Source organism: Typopeltis vanoorti, chromosome 8 (genome assembly GCF_054136105.1).
Source record: "Typopeltis vanoorti isolate ZY-2024b chromosome 8, IOZ_Tvanoo_1.0, whole genome shotgun sequence".
Classification (NCBI taxonomy): domain Eukaryota; kingdom Metazoa; phylum Arthropoda; class Arachnida; order Uropygi; family Thelyphonidae; genus Typopeltis; species Typopeltis vanoorti.
The window spans coordinates 82769107-82792054 of record NC_143556.1 but is presented as its reverse complement, the minus strand read 5'-3'; the positions used below and the strand labels follow the sequence as shown (position 1 = coordinate 82792054).

General features: G+C 33.6%; 1 protein-coding gene across 2 annotated transcripts in view; it reads right to left on the bottom strand.

Annotated features, from left to right (window-relative positions):
* Positions 1 to 22948, bottom strand: part of LOC150104170 (gamma-aminobutyric acid receptor subunit beta-like) — a 224497-nt gene that overhangs the window by 169059 nt on the left and 32490 nt on the right. For both annotated transcript variants that reach the window (XM_090396791.1, XM_090396793.1), the window contains exon 4: positions 15222 to 15442. In XM_090396791.1, coding sequence (XP_090252917.1) covers positions 15222 to 15442 — 221 coding nt within the window. The remainder of the gene's footprint in view (positions 1 to 15221; positions 15443 to 22948) is intronic.

The following is a 22948-nucleotide window of genomic DNA, read 5'->3' as shown; positions in this document are numbered from 1 at the left end:
CTAGTGCCCGAACGTAAAAGTCATCTAAATTCATCCCGGAAGATACAGAACTTCGGCCAACACGTGAAAACGTGGGAAGCTCCAATCCTGGAAGAACTGTTGTCAACCTCACCCACCCTAATCCGAGACGAGATTCGAAATGAAAACTCTCGGACCCAAGGTAAATAGGACGTCGTATTTGGAGCTGCGCTACTTGGACAACCCACTCCCTATAGTTAGGGTTTAGCACATGTCGTTGGTTGCGTGCTACTAGGCAATTCCATTTATACGGAATTTACTGTTCCCATATATATTGGAACACTGCACATCCTCTTCTAAAATGATGACTACGTTATTATTGTCTTATTGTGCTGACGATTTGCGTGTCATAGGCATTAGCTGATGCTGTACAAATAATCCCATGGTACAATATTTCATACTAGGGGCTTTTCTTTTTTGACTTTCTTTGCTTTGTTTGACTCACTAGCTGACTTGAAAGCGCTCAAAATATTTACTCAATTCCTGTGACACTAAGTAAATATTTTTGAAGGTTGTGAAGTTCTTAATGGAATTTCTGCCCTCTGCTGGATCGACTAAAAATTTCTGAAAACTCAAAATATTTAAATTTAAGCAGCTTAGGTTATAAAATTAAAATGGTAATTTGTGCCGCCTTTGCCACGAGTTTGTTCGCACTTATATTACTTCAGGACCACGGGTGTTCCGTCTAAGGTAAATTAGTATCAATAGGTTTGAAGTGTGCTTAACATTTTAATTCAAAATCGGAATAGGCTAAACTTCAGAACTGAAAGAACATTTATGCTGTGACAATTTTTTTTTTTTTATTAACATGAAAGATAGCATCATTCACAGAAAAGCTTGGCATTGTTACTGTGTTTTGAAAGGTAAATAAATCATTATACGTTTTTCCCACTTCAGGAAAGTCGATTGATGCTTTTTAATCTGAAAGAGGAACTAAAATTTATATTAAATTTCTTAAGTACATTCCTCTATTTAATGTTTATTTAAATGACATAATAATAAAATGGAATAGAAAAAAAAACATCAAAGATTGTTTAATAAAGCAATCCTTTAATGTGAATTTACAATAGAAAAAAAAAAGGTTTCTGATGACAATCTTCAGAAACTTATTCTCAATCTAAAAGAAATAGTCGAAGATTTCAGAATGATAATTTCAACGGAAAATTTCAAACACAATGACTATTAAAGTTCAAGAGCCTATTAGAAGTAATATAATATTACCTAACAATAATTTTAAAACAAGTTAATTTTTTTGTGTATTTAAGATGCACGATTTCATATGAAGATGAAAAGGACATAAATAAGTAAATTACAAAATAGCTGAAAAATAGCAGTGCAATAAATCTGTGATTAAACACAACCTGGTTGTGTAAAAAAAAAAATTACTAAAATTGCGTAATAAGCCAGCTTTTCCCAACTCTGCTGTACAACGATTACGGTTAAAATCAGCTGAAATAAAACAGCTAAATATACTTTATTTGATCATAAAAGAAATGAACAAACTCTGAAAAAAAATTAAGAAATTCGGAAAGTTTTTTTTTTTTTTTTTAATTTAATATTTTGTTGGAAATGATTATTCACATTGCCGAATAATTGCGAGGAATTCAAATTATTCAATATTCAGCCTAGGAGAATTCCTCGCGTGCGCACGCACACACACACACTGCTCCTCACTACCCAAAGAGAAAGATCTTAAATGTTATCTTTAATGATTATGAAACATTCGCCATGAAAATTATATCACGTACGGGAGTAAAAATGCTATTTAGCGATGCGAATAAATACCCGCAACGGGTAGCTGTACCCCAAAAAACCTCATTATATGTATGCATTAAAGCGCATGAAAGAAAATGACATTAAAATTTAGGAGACAGTAAAAGTTCCATGAACTACCCAACGAAGGTTCCATTGTCCATCCATAGTAATTTAGATGGAAACTATCTAACCACGAATATTACAATAAAAACGTCTAAACTGCAAAACGAGCAAAAATAGGACTCCTATCTATCACTGTAATCTAAACTTCACGGTAAATAGCATCCACAGAGTGATAATTATATTGAAGGTAGTTCTTTCAGAACACCACACTCTGTTATCAAATGCGAATGAGCCATAAGAATATGCATTAAACTTCACTTTACGATCTTAAGCAAAAATGCTGTAAACTGTTTTTACTAAAATAATATTGGATGTTGCAGGTGATTAAAAAATAATTAAGTAATCAGCACCGAGTGTGGAGCACGCTCTACATTCCCGAATGTAGAAACCTTTCATTTCATCAACACTTCAAGACAACTTTCTTGAAGTGTTGGAGGTTATAAGTGATTGAAAAATCATCTTAACAAAAACTGTTCTAGAGGATAGAAGTAGATGGTTAAAAAAAAATTAAACAGGTGTTTTCTGTAGTTAGGACTAAAAATGATCAGGGTTGCTGTTATTTTAACAGGCCCATCAAAGAATGAAAGAATATTCGATGAGAATGTGGTGGAACAATGTCCATGAAAGTACTTGTGGAAGAGACATATAAATGAAACTGTAAGATAGAAGTTGAAGTGAGTCAGTTAGAGAGGGGTCGTTCTCCTTTGGATAGCATCAAGAAGTTTCAGGAGTTTTTTTAGGTGCACCACCCTAAACATGCGATCAACATTATTCTAAGAATGGGTAGATTTGATCTATCTAGCACCTCACTCTATGAGCCGCTGCTGGATAGATCAAAATGGTCTTGGTTGAAGTGGAAAAGAATGCCTAATTGTTTTTGTAGGCAATGAATGTGTCTGAAAGAAAGAAAGAAAGAAACAGCGAGAGAGAGAGAGAGAGAGAGAGAGAGAGAGAGAGAGAGAGAGAGAGAGAGATCTAATTCTACCTGGTGAGTTTTGTATTAGTGAAGGTAAAGGAAGAGGCTGAGGTTCTTTTTTCATGAAAGAAGGCAAGATTGAGTAGGGATTGAAAGCAACCAAGTTATTCTCACTCTGTTGAAGAAAGGTATAGTCATAGTGATCCGTGTTTAATGCACTGATTATAAAAGGTATATTGATGCACGAGATGTTTGTACACAGCATGGTTTAATGAACAAAAAGAATGGCTGCACTACCATCAACCAAACTGTGGATAGAATTACATCTCAATGAGAGAAGGTAATTAAAGTTATACAGGAAAGAGGGTAGGTGACTAAAAGTAGCTCAGAGGCATTGTTAGAGGAATCTATCCACCATGACGGAGATTATAGAGGATTGCAGGAAGACCAAAGAATGACGATTTATTGAAAAGAACTCGATGCCAGACACGATCCAATTTGTAAATGTCAACAGCGAGAGCACACCATTAAGAAAAGAGATGAACCGTGAATCTCTTATCCTACCGGTAATGGTTGTTATTGATGGCTGTTGTTGACGGGTTATGACGTTCACTGTTACTTCGGAAAGGACTGAGATGAGCAATCAGTTGCTAATCTGATGGCAGAATTTTATGGCTCTCTTTGAAGTAGGTTGAACGTGGGTTTGCTTCGACGTATTGGGATAACTGTTAGCTGAGTATAAAAGATTGCGGAGACGATACAGGACAGGTATAAGTCCTGGTGTACAGCTTTTATGTACATGTGGAGAGTACAACTGAATTTCCAGATGTATTTCTCCCAGATGACAATATTGTGTCGCTTTTACTTTATTTCTATATTGCAGCTGGTGATCTGCCATGGTCATCTATGCAAGAGTTGGAGACACGTAATGCTAGGAGATCAGTTTTTTCTTTAAATTCTGTAACAGGTGGCGTCATCCGGATGAGAAGATGTGTGAACTGATTTTGTTACAAGCGACGATGCTTTGAAAGAGCTTTTCGCTGTGCTCATTGCTTATGGCACCCAAGTTAGTTCGGAAAGAATTCACATAAAAGAATCTAATAATCGATAGTACAGTTTATAAAATCGAGAAATTGTAGCTTTCATGGCATGATATTATTATTATTATTATTATTATTATTATTATTATTATTATTATTATTATTATTATTATTATTATTATTATTATTATTATTATTATTATTAAGAGAGACCTCTAGGGAATCAGAGACTCATCGAGGGAGGCTACATAATACACACACCAGCTATCATACTTATTCTTGAATTCATTCGCACTACTTGCATTCACAACATCCAATGGCAATCCATTCCAATCACGCACCACCCTCTGAGAGAAAAATCTAGCCCTCACTTGGCGGCCTTCATTCTTAGCTTCCAAAGGAGATGCTCTCTCGTCATTTCCCCACTCACCATAAATTGAAAAATTCAATCAATTGAAATCCTGTATGACCCTTTCAGAAGTTTGTAAGTCTCAATCATATCATCCCTCTTTCTAATGTTTTGCTAGTTTCTGTAGTCTACAAATTCTCAATTGGTCTTCATAATCAGTATTCCACAATCCTGATATAATTTTTAACAATGTCCTTTGTACTTTAACAGTATCATTGCTTATTTATTTGTACGCTTCCTCTAATAGTACCAAATTTTCACAATCATATGTGTAACCTAAGAGCAATAGCTCATCCAGGTTACGATATGCATAAAGTTAAAAAAATTTATGTAATTCATTTTCATTATATACATATATGTACATTCATATAATATACATATTATATATTATTATAATATAATTACATAATAAAATCGCAGATAAAATAAAATTTCATCATACAGAGAAAGTTGCATAATAATTAATTAGGAACAATATAAAACAAAGCAGTTAAATAGCATTTAAATTTTATAATAACACATAAGACTGGATATTTGAATACAAATATGCTAAAAAAAACCAATAATTTATACAATTAATTTTTGAACAGAGCTTCCTCATTTCTGTAAGAAAATAAATACTCTTTGAATCGAGTTTTGTATATGTTTGAGTTAGTTTCATTTCTTATTGTTAAAGGTAGTGTGTTGAATACTTTTGGCGCTAAATAAATATAATGATCGTCTATTGCTTCTTTATTCGCTTTTGGCACTAAATATTTTAGGCCCTTATGCCTACTAAGGAAAGTATCTTGTTTGATATTTACGTATTCTTTTTCCTTTTTTTATGAATAATAGTACCCTATAGACGTATAAATATCTAAGGGGTAGTATGTTTAGTATGGTGTATTTATTACACCATAAATTTAAACATAAAGTCATAAACATAAATCCTTGTATCTGTTTCTAGTTAAGATTTTAATTACTTTATTCTGAGTCGAGAGTCAAGGTTTCAGAGTAGTGCGATAAGATTCTTCCCCAACTTAATATACAATATTGTAGTGTGCTTTGAATCCAGGCAGAATATAATATTTTTAGCATATTTGAATTTAAGAATCTTTTAGGTAGTAATATCTGTTTAACATAATCCTTACTTTCTTTACGACATTGGTAATATGCGGTTTCCAGCTTAAATTACTATCAATTTTTAATCCCAAGTAAGTTATTACACTGACTTTTTCTATTTTCTCGCAGTTGCAATTTGAATTTGTCCTGCAATTCCAATCATGCAAAATTAATTGTGCAGTGAAGTTCATTTTGCCAGTTGTATTTCGCAAGTTAAAATTTACATATTTAGTTTTTGAGATATTCAGACTGAGTTTATTTGACTGGAACCAATTTGTTACTTTCAAAAGATCAGCATTCACGATGATTTTCATTTGTTCGGTTGTGTCTGTAGAGAAAATTAGTACTGCATCACCTCCAAAAGTATTTATTTTTCTGTTTAGTTTAAGATTGCAGATGTCATTTATATAAATATTAAATAAAATTGGTCCCAAGACAGATCCTTGTGGTACACCGCAGTCTACTGTTTTGAGCTGATATAGCTGTTGTTTATTTTTACAATTTGAGATCTGGCATTTAAGCAATTTTTGAACCAGTTTAGGGCAGTACCTCGTATTCCTATGACTTCTAATTTTTTTTATTAAAATTTCATGTGATACAGATTCAAAAGCTTTGTGTATTATCTAGAAATACTGCTAATGTTAGTTTATGTTCGTTAAGGGAGGTATAAACTGTGTTTGTGAAGTTCAGTAAAGCATGTTCTGTGCTAAACTTTTGCCTGAACCCAAATTGATTCTTTGAAAAGAAGTTGTTTTTCTCCAAGAATTTCACGAGTCTAATTTTACCAATTTCTCTAATCTTTTCGAAAAGACTGTTAGAAGGGAGATCAGTTTGTAATTTATCAAGTTATTTTTGTTTCCCTTTTTGTAAATAGGTACAACTACGGCTTTCTTAAAATCTGATGGAAACGTGCCTGTCATCAGTGATAAGTTTAAAATATACATTAGGGGTTCTATGATGTACATATATTTATGATGTACGGATAGGCCTAAAGAAGAGAGTGAAGAATTCTATGAAAACTTACAAACTGTTTTGGACTGCCTACCAAGGAGAGACATACTGTACATCTTAGGAGGCTTAAATGCAAAAGTGGGAAAGAGTATGAGAGTCAGGCCGGAGTCTGGCATGTTTGGTCTGGGTGAACGTAACACCCATGGTGAAAGACTGTTGGAATTTTCCCGTGCTAACAGATTAGTTATTACCAATACCTGCTTCCAGAAACATCCACGACGGACCTATACCTGGACATCTAACATTGATAGGTCAAGGCACCAGATTGATTACAGCGGTGGAAGACAAGCATCTCTGATGCGCATACTTGTCCTGGAGCAGATTGTGGTACAGACCATCAACTGGTAAGAGCCAAAGTAAGACTAAGACTTCCAGGTCAGGCACATTCCACTAGATTGGATGTTAGAGTAATTCCTAGTGGATTCACAGACGAAACATCAACTCAGCTGGATGATTTTTGGAGACCAATCAGGAAATCTCACCAGAAATGCTTTGGGAAGGAGCCATGATGATAATACAGATACAGCGAAGACGTATCTCGGCCCAATAAGAAAACAAAGAGACCCATGGACATCGGATTAAACATGGGAACTAATCAAAAGAAGGCGGTTGGAAAAACAAAGAGACACAGGGACCGAAGAATACAAGAGATTACATAGAGAAATCAGAAGAGCCATCAAGCAGGACAAGTAAAACTTCTATACTAATAAATGTGAAGAAATAGAGTTCCAGATGAAAAGGCATAATTATAAAAGGATGTTTTATTTAGTTCGTGGCTTAAAGCACAAGTTTAAGCCTAAATTGAATGTCATCAAAGACAGGAATGGATCATTACTAACAGAAGAGTTGGAAATCAAAAACAGATGGAAAGAATACTGTGAGGAAGTGTACAGCGGAGTGGATAAAGAAAATGCGTAGTTCTTCACCAAGAAAATTTTGATTTGGAACCTCCTCCACTTAGGCATGAAGTTGAAAGAGCAGTTAAGCAGCTCAACAGCAATAAGGCCCCAGGTGCAGATGAAATCCCAGCAGAGTTAATTAAGGACACAGGGAATGGAGGGATAAGAGTGTTTCATAGATTGATTGCAAGGATATGGGAGACAGGATCGTGGCCTAGAGACTGGAAGAAGTCAGTTTTCATACCACTACACAAGAAAGGTGATATGAAGGCATGTAAGAATTATAGAACTATTAGTTTGATATCTCATGCAAGAAAAATTTTATTAAAGATCATGCTAAATAGGACTGAGGCCAAAGTTGAAGCAGAGATGCCAGAGGAACAAGTAGGTTTTAGGAAAGTTAGGGGCACCAGAGATCAGATCCTTTGCCTTAGACAGATCATAGAAAAATATAAAGAATTCAGACTCCCTCTGGTAATATGTTCCTTAGACTACTCTAAAGCTTTTGACTATGTCGGGCATGTGAAACTGTGGGAAGTAATGAAAAGAATGGGTTTTCCTCAACACACTATCAGGTTGATAGCCAACTTGTATAAGGAGCAAGAAGCCACAGTAAGAACAGGTGTTGGATTGACTGACTGGCTTCAAGTTGGAAAAGGAGTTAAACAAGGATGTTTACTTTCTCCTCACTTGTTTAGTATATATATGCAGAGGACATCATGCGTGAAGCATTGGATGAGCTCAGGACAGGAATTAGGATAAGAGGTAGATTGATCAGTAATCTGAGGTACGCTGATGATACAGTACTCTTTTGTAATGACATGGAAGAACTAGGACTAATTCTTGACAAAGTTAACAAGATCAGAAATAACAGAGGACTTCAACTCAATTCTAGCAAGACAAAGATCATGGTTCTCAAAGGAAAAGAAAACAGAGAAGCTCTTGAGAAACAAGTGTATCTTAATGGAGAAAGAATTGAGGAAGTCAGAAAGTTTAAGTACCTGGGATCCATTATTAATGTGAAGAATTGCTGTTCATAAGATGTCAGAAAAAGGTTAGGAATGACTAAAACAACAGTCAAAGACCTGTCTAAAATCTGGAAGGATGGATCTATCTCCATGGGAACAAAGTTGAGGATTTTAGATGCAGTTGTTTTTCCGACAGCGACTTATGGATGTGAGATTTGGAACCTAAAGAAGTGAGATAAGAAACGGATATCTGTTTTTGAGATGTGGTGTTACAGAAGACTGTTGAGGATATCATATACTGAAAGGCGTACAAATGAATGGGTGTTAAAAAAGATTAGTAGAACTTTAAGTCTCCTTAAGGATATTGACAGAAGAAAGTGAAAATATTTTGGACACATAGAAAGGATGGAAGGAGGACTTCTCAGAATAGTAATAGAAGGTAAAGTTCCTGTAAAAAGAGGCAGGGGTAGACCATCAATGAGATGGATGGATGGCGTGTGTGGAGTGACTGATCTTCGGAGAGTTGAGGCTGCCAGAAAATCAAGCAATAGGACTACATGGCGAGGCTTGGTGCAGAACATCATCGAGCATCGGAGTGACCATACGGCATCTGTAGATACCCAGTGAACAAGGAGAGAGATGTACATTCGGAATTCTTTCACAAAGTTTGTGTTAATACCATCATATCCGGAAGTTTTGATTTTTTTTAGGCTAGCTGTAACATTTTTGATTTCGTTTTCACAAGTGGGGAAAAGATATATGGAGTTATCAAGTCACTCTCGAGAGACTTGATAACATTGCAATTCTGAGGGTTGGGTTTAGCATTTTTCAGAATGCTTTCACTGACTGTGCCAAAATGGTTATTGAATTCTTCCGCTAATCCTCTGTCTCCATTTTCTCTATTCCTATCGATATCTTTAAGTATGAGGAGGTTTTGTTTGTGTGTATCTTTACCGATTAATTTATTCACAAACTTCCATTGTTTTCTGGGATTTCCTTGGCATTTTAGGAATCATTTCTGTAGTACTCGTTTTTACTTTCTTTTAATTTATGATGTATTAGATTTCTATAGTACTTGAAACTTTGTTCATAATATTGATTGTGGGGGTATTTTTTAAACTTTTTATACACTTTATCTCTACTTTTTATGTAGTGTCTGATTTCCTGTGTAATCCAGAGCTTTGTTTCTTTCATTTTGTCTATTATTTTAACTTTAATTGAGTGTTGTATTTGTTCAATATTACAATACATTTTTGATACAATGTATCAGTATTTGTTTCCATCATTATATCTTCCCAGGAGACAGTATTTAAGTTACGTTTCAATACTCTCGAGTCAATTGTTGTGTAGGGGATGTTTTCGGTTGTACTATCTTTGTGCTGTACTTACAAATGCACTTTAATACCGATTGGAAAGTGATCCGCGAGAGGTTGGCGCAGAACTGCTGCTTGGATTTTGTTTCCACTTAATGTTCTCCCGAATACATGATCTAGTCACGTTCTACCGCCAATGAATTCGCTCGTGGGGTCATGAATATATTGTTCAAGTCCATGCATGGCAAGTAGATCTAGATAATCCTGAGAGGATCCGCTATTCCTCAGCAAATGAATATTCATATCCCCAATTATGAGAACATTGTCACTTCTGATCTCATCCAGACTACACTCGAGTTCTTGTATAAAGTTGGACACTGTGTAATAATGCCACCTATATACAGCCATTATATGTATATATTATGATGTTCTAAATATAAATTGACATTTTCAGCTGTTTTCATTTTTATGTTAGTAATGTTACTAATGGATCTGGATGAGTAATTATTATATCCTGGGAAGATATAATAATTACTCATCCAGATTTGTTATAATTTCTACATTGATAATAATTTTTAAATCCGCTTAATTGGTACAAATCAATTTCTTCGTCTTTAACCCAGATTTCTTTTAATATGAGAACATCTAGCCGATAATTTAAATTGTCTAGTAGTAATTCAATGTGCTTTAATTTATCTCGAATACTTCTTATATTTATATGCAAAATTTTCTAGGTACTTACAGTGTCTGAGGATAAAAAGTTTCTTAATTCCACTGAATCATGACAAATTACACATTTATGAAAAGGGGCATCACAGTTATTATTCTCATCTGTCATTGTTGTTCGTAATTAGTTATTACTCTCGCTGTTTTCTCGGAGTTTAGATAAGTCTTCTTCGTATCTGATGCGCCATATTTTAGATGTGTCGTCTCTTCTCATGAAAACTTTGCCCTATTTGACCCAGAGATATTTGTAGTTGACTTCTTCTTTACATTTCTTGGCAATAAATAGTAGGTGTTTTAGGTTTCCAGTCAAGTGCTCGTTTAAATATATTTTACTGTCCTTAAAACTGTCATATTATCAGTTGTACTTAGTCTATATTTGATACTTTTGTTTCTGTCCAGCCATTTGTCTCTGATCGTTTTACTTTTAAATTTTATAAGGATAGGTATTGGTCTGTTTTTCTGTCCACTAGGAACACGATGTATAGCCTCAATATCATCTTAATTATAGCTAATTTTGATTTTACATGCAATTTTCTTCGCTATTTCATGCACATTTTCACGTGGCTCATGAGGAACACCAATAACTTCTAGGTTTGAGCTAATTGCCTGTTGATCCAAATCATCCAGCTTCATGAATTCTTTTCAGCTTCCCTACGCAGCTCCATATTTGCATTTTCTAGTTCATAGTTCTTTGTTTTAAGTTAGTTAACTTCTTGTGTTAGGCCAGCAAGATACCCAGAAAATCATCTATTTTTTTCGAGGTATATTCAGTCGAACTTCTTAAGTCGTTGATGTCTCTTTTTTTTAATTCTTTTATTAATCCCATTAAATCCGTTATACATATATTGTCTGCATTACTAATCTCTCAAATGCACGAATCGTCACCCCTAGGAGAAGTTGCCGGTCTTTGTTGTTCGCCGAATTTGCAAGAAGCGCATTTCCAATTTTGTTTCCTGTCTTTGGGGAGCTTTTTAAATTGGCTTTCGCTGAGACCAGCACAATAAAAATGATAACTACTTTTGCACTTATCTGCACACTTCATAATAGATATAACATCAATACATGTCTCTTCACAAACTTTGCAGCGGATTCCCATTATGTTACAGTTTAGTGCTTAACGTTAAGCCTATTTGTTCTAGGTACTCACCTTGTATACTAGCCCAATGGCGACCGTTGAACAACAGCAGATTGGATAGGCAATTTTTAAAAATACTTGCAGTGGTTAACTTTTTTATGACTTTTTTCATCTTAGTGACTTTAATGACTTCTTTTATCCTAGAAATGTCTTTACAGCTGTTACAATTAGCGTTGGACAACGTTGGATCTCGGCTGTTCACCTTGAAGGATTAATAGGTAACGTCAAGGTGAGAATGGCGGTTGACGCAACACATGGCTTGAAATATTTGAAGAACTAGTTTACAGGAACGACTGAATCAATTTCGATAATTAATACACTCTAATTTTTCATATTACTGAGACAATTCATTAGAGAACATTTGAAAGGTGATTATATCAATACAATTACTTAGATTTAAGTATAACCCAGGAGCAAATTTATCAACAAACGTTCACTCTGCGCCCTCTATAACGTACTCTCTCTAATATATCAGAATCACAACGGAAACCAGGAGACCAGACCTGCACACAATAGTCCCGGTGAGTTCTTATCAAGGCCTTGTAAAGTGGAAAATAACATCCTTATCTTTCCATATGAACATTCGTTACAGCATTGTAATTATCGTTTGAATTGTATTTGCAAACTTCGCTACATGGCCCTTAAACTTCAACTTCCTATCTATCAACACTCCAAGATTCCTTAGCATTATCAGTTTCTTCTAGCCGAATCCCACCAATATAATACGACGTTGGATATCTAATCATGCCGCAGCGAATGACTTTACATCTACTGACAATGAACTGGGATCCATTTTTCCATGCCTACAATTCCAGCCTATTCAAATCATTCTTCAAAGACTGCATATCAACAGCATTCGTGATTACCTATCTTTGCATCATCATCATCAGCAGCAGCAAATAACTGTATGTCACTTGTCAAATCCTTTACAATTTGATTAATGTATAGATTGAATAACAGTGGACCAAGCACTGATCTTTGTGGTACACCACTTGTTACCTTAAACCTTGCAGACTAAGATCCCCATAAACCACTTTTTGATATCTGTCAGTCAGCCATCCTCTTATCCATGCTAATATTGTATAACCCAAACCCATTTTCTCCAATTTATGTAACAGTCTGCCATACTGTATTCTGTCCAACTCTATGTTATACTTGGATTTTACAGCACTTAACCGCTCTGCCTTCCAATGTTTTATTATATAACATACTTTCATGTTATTGATATAAAATATTACGATTTTTTCAATACGTTCTATATATAAAACTGCTTACGAGGATTTTTTTCGGTTTGAAAAAATCAAGAATAAACTTAAAAACTCATATAAGAACAGTAAATATGATATTATGTAGGATTCTGGTAATTCAGTTATTAGCAATTAATACTATTAATAATTAAGAAAAATGATAGGGTGCTGTGTAGGTATACAAACAGGCACATGGTTATATGGCTGCTCCCGTTTTTTATAGTTTGAAGTGGTCATAACTACTGTGCTTAAGTTCAAAGTGTTCCCATGTAACTCTACTTGCCACGCCGAAGACAGTGATATAAAAGTCACTGAAATCGGCTAAGAAGAAACCAAATTTTGAAGTGGTGCACAGAGAGGACCGTGGTCAACAACGAGCGAAGAAAAAAGGACGTCACCACCTTTGCAATCACACTACAGTTGCCCAAGGGAAGAAAGGTGAGTCATGAAGTGCAACAAATGCCTGAAGGATTTATCATACAAGAAATAATATAACCTGTAGCAAATGCCTTAGGAATCTACACTTTACATGCGCCGGCCTTTCATAAACAACCTGGCACCATAAATCCAATGCAACACGCAAGGAATGGAAGTGCCTACTCTGGAAGGAGAAACGCACTTAAGGCAGCCACCTACATCACAGTCGATTATACCGGAGGGAAAATCAGATGACGAATGGAACAGACAAAAAATAGATGTGAGCCCTGTAATTTGAACTCCATAAATATACTAATAGAAAACGGTCTAGAGACTATAAAAGACAGCTTAGTAGATTTCGTGCAAGAACTCTTTGATAAACAGAACGAACAAATAACAAACAAATCTAGTGAATATGAGGATTTGGTCAAACATAATAATTTAGCAGTGATAGAAGTGTTCTAAACGGTAAAAGACCTCAAAATCAGCATTAACACAGTAACTGACAGGTAACACAATTTAATGAAAAAGACATCTGAACTCTGCCAAGAACTTAATTCCCTAAAACTACAATACGAACGTTTAAATCAGCAACAACATAAAGAAGATCTTGTTATAAACGGTCTTCCTGAAACACCTAAAGAAAACCTCAGAAAACCACACGTAGTTTTAAAATTAGGCCAAGCAATTGATATCCCTCTACAGCTTAACGATATTCAGACCATAAATCGGATTCCTAGGAAGAGTAAAAAGCAAGGCTTGCCACGACCTGTACCAGTCATAGTTCGTTTTACAAGCAAGTCCACAAGAGACAATCTCATAAAAGCCAGCAGACAAAAAAAAAAACCAGTTGCCAAGGGCTTGAACGCATTCAAGACAATACATCAATTTTCCTATCGAAATATTTAACACCATTCAACCAGGATCTCTTGTACCAAGCAAGAAAAGCAAAACAGAAACAGTTACTGTTTAATTTACAAGTTAATTTTTGTGGATCAGAGATGCCAAGTTATTTTTGAGGAAGTCTCAACCTTCAAAACCGATACAAATCAAAAGCTCAGAAGACATAGAAAGGCTGCTACAGTGAAAAAAAGTCTCCTAATTAGTTCAAAAAGAAGACCATAATAAAAATGAATGTATACCATCAAGACAGATGCAATGACACCAGAATATATCGGCAATTCCTCTCTGATCAGACCTTTCAGATCATTCATTTGACCTCAAACATCAGCTTACTTCCAACACAGAATCAAATTATTAAAAGATATTTAACCGATGCCATCTTCAAATAAGCTTACTAAAAAGCTTCGAGGATGCAAGCTGAAACATTACATCTCAACTGAGATCAACAGGAAGAAAACAAAATCCATTTATTACATTCAAGTGTTGTAGTTACAGTGCTTAAATACATTAAAAAGCAAACATTTTAAAATATATAACTTATTGTTATACTATAAATACTGTAAAAAATGTAATCTTATTCAACTGCCACATGGGAATAGTAGTTACCATCTACAATAACAGTATACTATTAATATATTATATAAAAAAAAAAGAAAATTTATATGAAATTCATTGTTAAAAAAACAACTATAATATGTATTGTAAATGCATAATATATAATCATAATTTTAATAATCACTGGATTTAAAAACAAATACGATTCTTATTACTATTATATGTATGTAATTTTTAGAATTTTAAAATTTTGTAATTTCTATAATTTTATAATCTAATTACTATATGTATTCAAGACATAATAAAGTATTAAAAATCATTGTGATCACACCAGATGATAGAAATTATCTACAATCAGTAAAGCTGGAAATGTTGAATATAATTGAATCACGGTTTTTCTAAATGAAGGCTATTGATTATTGCTTATGGAAATAAAACTATTGGTTGTTAAATGCCATAAGAGTAAATACAATAGTGGTAATACAATAATGATGATAATTGTGTGATAAAAGTGATGATTATGATGATAAGTGATGCAAGTACGATAGTGGCGACAAAACAGTGATTATAGTAGTATTCTAGCTAAATATTAGGAATAATAATAATAATAATAATAAGCTAATTCAGTGTTTATTTTTCAGATTTCAAAAAATTTGCAGACGTGAACGTATAGATTTCGGCTTACCTCATTCCATAGGCTATTGTTCCATCAGACTTTAACCTCACCATTTTGTTTTTTTCGGTGACTTCATGAAGAAAAGAATTTTTGTCATTGGCAAAAAAAGTATCTGGTACCCAAATCTTTTCGGCAAAATCCCCGGACAAAGTTAGTTCAAAATTGCCAGAACTGAATGCAAGGCGTTCATCTTTCCAATACTGATTCAGATACAATGTAATAGTGTAGTCCTAATGAGAAGGAATATTTGAATTAGAGAGCAATCAGGATAAATATATGACAACAGAATGTGTGTTTTTGATTTAAAATATAAATAAAAGCTTTAAAAATAGTATTATACCCAGCAGTAGCCCTGCATACTAATTGAACTGTATTGGTAAAATGAACATACGTAGATTTAAAAGAAAAAAAAATAAAGAATTAAAACCAAAGTTATTCATCTCTTAAATGAATATTATGCATTATATTTTTTTCCGAATCACTATGTGAATTCAAAAATGCATTAAAAATAAGAAGGAACTTTCTTTTTTTATTATCAAAATTCCTTTTAGAGGACGGTCGACGTTTCGAGATCGATGCACGGTAAACTGATGAAAAGTAAAAAAAAAAAAAAAAAAAGAAAGAAAATGTCTTCACAGAAGACATTTTCTTTTTTTTTTTCTTGTGTGTCCCAGAAGAGCAATGAACTGTATGTGAATATACGACTTTCGGATTCTCATCCAAGGTTTTATGATCTTCGGGTCTGCGGGAAGAAAGAGGTCAATCGATCAAATAAGGTATTGACTATCGACAATAAGAAGTGCAGAGTATTCCATCAAACTGGATTATTTATGTATGTGCAGATATTTGTAAGTTTGATTTATTTTAAAATGATGCAAAGAATGGAATAAATCTACAAACCTGAGTGTCAAATCATGTCTATGTAAATATGACTGAATGGCATATTGCCAGAATCTAACACTAAACCAATTATGCACATCTGAAGAACAATAATGTATACATAAAATAATAACTACAATTATGTAACATTTGACTTATTCTTTTTTATTTTTATTTTTTATTTTTGCAATAATAATAATGTATAAATGCAAATAATTTATTTTTATAATTTAATGTTTAATAAATTTAACGTATAACTTCTGTTTATAGTTTCAAGAGAATATAGATTTTATTTATTTATTTATTGCTTACACACAACATATTGACGATAGGTGGCGTATCAGAACTGGTTTTAATTTTATATATGTAATACATAAAACGAGTTTCGATACGCCACCTATAGACAAGATTCGACAACTTTAAAGTAAATGGACGAAGTAGTTAAAGGACCATAAAGCTACGTAACGGCTTTCCGTAAAGTTCTTTTGCAGCACAAACACTGATTCTTTTGGCCAAAAATATATTTCAAAGTAAAAGAAAAAAAAAAGGATGATCGAGACATATCATCATTTATGGAGCAGAACTTGCCTACATCATAGCATGCATAGACAATTACTGCTCCATAATACAGCACGAGAATATCCAGAGCAGATAGCACTCTTTAACGATATTTTTATATCCTTCTAGTTGAAAGAGCACTGAAATATGGAATAAACGTCCAAATGCTTCTAATAAAAAAGTTCCGCGAAAGCAAAACAAAAAAAAAACCTTAACTATTGGAAATGCAGTAGCCCCCCCCCCCCCCCGTATCCGCAGAGTTTGGTAATATCGTCTTCCGCGAATACCTGAAACCGCGGGTAGTAGCGAACCCTATATATACTATGTTTTTTTCCTATACATAAATACCTATGACAAAGTTTAATTTATAAATTAAAAAACAGTAAGATATTAACAACAGTAACTAATAATAAAAGAGAACAATTATAACAACATACTGTAATAAAGTTATCTGAATGTGAATGGAATCTTAGCAACCTCAGAAGTGTGTAGCTTTCTCCACCTTTGCAACGAGTTGCCCTGGTGTTGGACAATCTCTGCAATCAGCCGAACTGTCTATTACTAAAAGAAAGAGCCATATGGCTTCATATCGGCGATGTAAAATTACATAGGTAAAGTGGATATTAGATCCACCATTATTTCAAAGCCGAATGTTTGTAGAGACTATGAAAGTTTCGTAAGTTGACCTTTCGTATGTTAATATCTTCGGACCGGGGTTGACCGTGGATAAGTGAAACCGCGGATACGAGGGTCTTACTGTACTTTAACTATTGGAAATACTTTCAAATATTTTAAACATGCAACGAAGAACCGTTATTTAATTAAAATGTCAGAAAAACACTCAAATTGAAGATTCTTATGAATATAATATTGTGATTAATTTATGGTAATTTTAAGTCAATTTGTATTTGGATAAAATAGATTTAAATTAAATTTACCAATTTTATTAATTCCGAAATATAATAATAGTTCCACGATGTATTATAAAAATTCCATACCTACTAACTGAAAATAGGGAAGAAATACTGAATACCGGCACTGAAACAAAATCATGAAAATACATATTTAATTAAAGAAAATTATTCGGTTTCATTCAACTTAAATCCCCTAAATCAAAATATCCGGGGTGGGGGGGGGGGTGTTGGTATTTTTATCATACATGTTTAAGGATAGAAAATTATAATTTGCTTCGAAGTTTATAAAAGATCGAATTTGTTTTTAGAAACAAAGAAAATATATTGGCTTGCTTTAAGTAATTCAAATCCATTTTGATCTTATAATAAATCGCCCAACTTAAAATTTTCGTCAGTAATTGTGTATATTGATTGGTCTACTTGTCGAGAGATGGCGCCACATAGGCGTATTCATTTGCGCATGCAGATACAATGTCGTTTTTTTTTCTTCTTTTTGCATAAATTGTTTGCAAAAATTTGCAAATAGTTTGTATTTAATTGCTAGGCGTTTTTAGAATAACATGTCAGACTAAACCATTTAAGAATGTAGCCATAAGTAATTTTACAGGAATTAGATGTGACATTTTGTCTACCATCTGCATATTTTCATAGAAATATCTGGTATAAAAATAAATATAAATCACTGACGAATTTCTTTTAATCGAATTTGCTAAGAATTTAATTTTATTTATTTATTGTTGTTTTCTATGAAACAACGAAGTACATTTTTCGAGAGAACTTTAAATGTAGATTACTACCAAGCATGACATCATTTATAATTGTGATAAGTATTACATTATATGTTAATAACATTCAGTTATCGCTTGTAATCAGTGTTGAATAATAACCTGAGGAAAAGTTCCTCAGGTTAGAGAATTTATCCATCCTAAATCCTCTATCTGTAAATTATATTCTTTAATTGTGTGTTTCTGGGTCCAATTTACCTTCTCGGAAGGATAAATAAATATAAATACTCACGGTTTCCAACAGAAATGTTATTTCAGATCAACCCAGAGCAATTTATATAGTCCTTATAAGGACTGGCTTAAAGGGGAGAAACAAGAATGCTTTTTATCTTCCCCGTTATCTGTAGAGGACAGTGTAGGGATAAGGTGTTATTGAGCTATTAAAGCTCTGATCATGGCAGGGGAGTAACAGCAATAGCCAAGCCTCAGTTAGAACTTCATTGGCTACGGTATTGCCATCCATTACCCTCCAAGGGAATTGGATTGAAAGAATCAATCCATCCTCGCCGACCACCCAGAGAAATCAATACTGAACTTCACTATATTCAGCTGTTATAGTATATTAAATTTAATGGTGTTTTAAGGCATGAAACAAAAATTTTTAAAAATTTTTAGTTTCCTTATTTTTGACTTATCGGCCAAAAAAAATATTTATTTCCATATATATATATATATATATCAATTTATTGTAAATATATTTTTGCTTTTATTTTTTGTAAACTATCTGGATCGCTTTTGGTCCACACTGAAACTCTAGATAACTACTGCACATAAGTATGAATATTTTAACGTTAAACCCTATGTAAACAAGTATTGATAAGTTAATTTAAAACTAAATCAGTTGAGAATCAGAATTCATTTGAAATCTATACAACTCAGCATGCAATTTATAATAATTCAATAAGACTTTTAGGCAATGAAAAGTGGAATCTTGACCTTCATAGTCATGAAACATAAAAAATAAATGAAATAAAATCAGTTTCTCTTGGGGACATCTACAAAATTGGAATAATCCTTGTGGAATTTAGAAATTTCAACTTATACCAACCAATTTCTATGTAACATATTTATTAAAGCCCTCCGGCATCTTAAGTTTGTACGAGTGTGTATAACTGACACATCCATTGCAGTGGCTTGGAAAATAAATCAATCTCTCAAAACTCGTAGCCGAGCCACAGGCGGTGCTTCAACAGTACCAAGTCTAAATTGCTTTTCTATCACGCACATCCTTCTGGGCCACATTTTAACGTTACGATGCAGACGTTGGCTCTAGTCTATTTATCATCTTCACCATACTACTCTTACAATAGCTATTAAGCCCAATATCTATAGTCGAGTCATCGACATCTAGATGTCTTCTAACTCGATTTAAACTACAGGCATAAATAAATGACACTGGTGACGTCATGCAAGATATCTTGTTGTCTAGCAGTTGGTGAACGTCACCTGAATTTATGGTTTGGTCAAAAAACCATTTTAACAGAACGCGATTTTGCCTAAGTTCAAAACTAACAGGAAACAATCAGATGAACCTAGAAGCACATAAAAAATTATTATTATTATTATTATTATTATTATTATTAAAACATGGAATTATGCAATCACTTTGCGAGATGATTTTTAACAAAGTGATTGTCGTTTTTCTAGTTTATTTGTCACAATGAAAAGTTTTCATAAAAATTTTCCAAATTGTCAAAAAGACAAATTATGATGAAATTCAATCATTATAAAGAACTGTTATTTTTTAAAATATATTTATATTTATTTTATTATTTTTTAGAATAACGGTAAATGTACAGATATGAGTAAGATGGTTAATAAGTAAATTAAGAATTTTATTATTATTTTTTTTACTTTGCTGTGGTCATTACTGTTTTGAATGAATTTTAATTGCACTCCTGATATAAATATAGTGATGTTGGCTTAGATATAATGCTTATACGCAATTTCAGTTTATTAATTGATATTATTTTGATATTATAAATTATTATTTACTGTCGATTTATATCAACAGCCTTTTGGTTCCAAAGACCTGGGTTATGTATACGCTCCATAATGCGAGGAACCTTTATCATCAGAATTTTTCAATCAAAGTTCAGTTAACCTGTCTTATAAGGAAATGTGTAAATTATTCTTCTTGCCTTGCGACACACACACACACACACACACACACACACACACACACACACACACACACACACACACACACACACACACACACACACACACACACACACACACACACACACACACACACACACACACACACACACACACACTTGTCCTAATGTTCCAGTCATTTTGAAAGAGTTCTAAAAGTCACTTTTTTCCAGATCTTTTTCGATCCTCTGTAGTGGCCTCTTGAATTTCTTGTATTGATGTAAAACGCTTTTCCCTTCATCGTCGATTTCAACGGTAAGAGCCAGAATTCACAGTGCTAAATCGGGCGCATACGGCGGATGTGAGCGCACCGTAATTTTTTGGTCCAACAAGAACTGTCGAAAAACAAGAAATGTGTGACAAGGAGCATTGTCGTGATGTAACATGAAACCATTCGCCCACTTCTGCAATATTTTTCCGTCGTTCCACAAATGTTCCTTTGCTACTTTATAATATTCAGAGTTGAGTTGACTGTAGTGATCTTGGTACAACCTACGCTCTCAATCCCCCTGTACAACGAAGACAGTCAAACAGTATTTTGACATTGGATTTCGACTGGCGCGTCTTCTTTGGCAGAGATTAGTTGGGTATTTTTCACTGTGAACCTTGAATATTGGTTTCTGGATCATACACCCAAAATTTATGGTCCTGCTTATGACATTTTGGAAGAGTTCGGATCAGAAGTGACACGATCAAGCAATTACAAAGAAATCGCCGGACGGTGCTCCTTCTCGCAGCCATGATGCAAAACACAGATACACAGAAGATGTTTCTACAACTAAGTAGTTAAGTGAATTAATTTGAAATCCACGATGTGACTAACAGATGGGCTTGAGATCACGAGATTCATCTCAATTTCGCGCTTCCTCTAATAAATCGACCGCTACGGCTACAGTCACCATTTTATTATTATTATTATTATTATCACATCTCGTTTGGATAAATTGTTGCTGAATCCTGAAACACAACTGTAACGATGAATATTGAGTGAACAGTGAGTTATCTTTACTGAAATCTAAAGCACTAAACAGTCGGTCTGTAACTGTAGTTCCTGCATTGAGTTTTTTCTCTAGTTCACCTTGTTTATACCTCAAAAGCAAAAAAGCCACTCTTGAAAGCAGTCTTCTAAAACTCCTACGTTTGCGTCAGTATACATTATGTGGGAATAGTAGAGAGGATCCCATTGCCATCCTGATATCTCTTAGATGAGAATTGAAATAATAAAATAATAATGACAATCATAAATGCCTAAAATACACTGTTGTCTTAGAAATCAAATGATAAGAAATCTCTTGATATTTTCATTTAATATTTCACATTTTGGTGATTCAATATTTACGGTGAGTGGAATCTCACACGGTTATTTGGACTGTGCATTTTCATAGACAGACTGACTTTTTCCTCTTTTAAATCGCTATAATCATTTATTATAAATAATTCTTCTCTATATGATTTAATCTCTACAAGTGGCGGCTCGTGGCTTGAAATCGTGGGGATGCTGCAACTTTCGAATTATACATACAACACTGTATGTACAGAGTATACGTGTTTGGATAAAATATCAAAATTATGATAAAAATTTAAGAAAAAAAATTAAAAATGACAAAATATTGTTTATTATCGATAAAATTATAGAGTTGGGTATTATTCAAAATTACTTTAAAATAAAATATATTCTTCTTGATTTGTTTCATGAAAAAAAAAATGTCATTCCTTTAATTGTATTTAAAGGAATGGATTTACAATTTTTGGACATCACAATTAAATCCTTTAATTGAAATGTCCAAATATTTCAAGAGACGGAGTAAACACGATAAGCGCTACGAACACTCTACTACTGGCGCAAACTGCATATAAACAACAGTGGAACTGCGCGACGGACAGTGCCGCATTACGCTAATAGCTCGCCACTCACTATGACGTGCATATGCTTGCGCGCGTAGCAATATGACACTGTGGTAAACAGAGTGCTGCTAGCGTCCTTCGCCCCTCCTAAGTGCTACAAGATGGATTTTTATTATTTTTGATACAAAATAAGAGAATTGTATAGGATTGTTGATGATAAAATTAAATCTTACAAGCAAATATAAATAAATTAATAAATATAATTATATATCGAGAAAAATTGGAGGTGCTGCAGTTACGCAGTGCCTATGCACGAGCCTCTCCTGATCTCTACTTACATTAATGCAAGTGATTATGATGCAGATGGCTTCGGTAAATATTCAAAGCATATTTCCTCAAAATTTCAAAACTGTGGATAAAATTTAAAGAAATTTAAGAATAAGTTTTGGAAAATAACAAAATATATTCCCATACAGAAATCCTTTTGTTGTTGTTATTCTATTCAAGAAATCTATGCTGAAAAAAAAAAAAAAAGAAAACAGGAACGACAATCTCTTTACTCAAAGGTGTTTCGTTATATAAGTGAAAAAAAAAA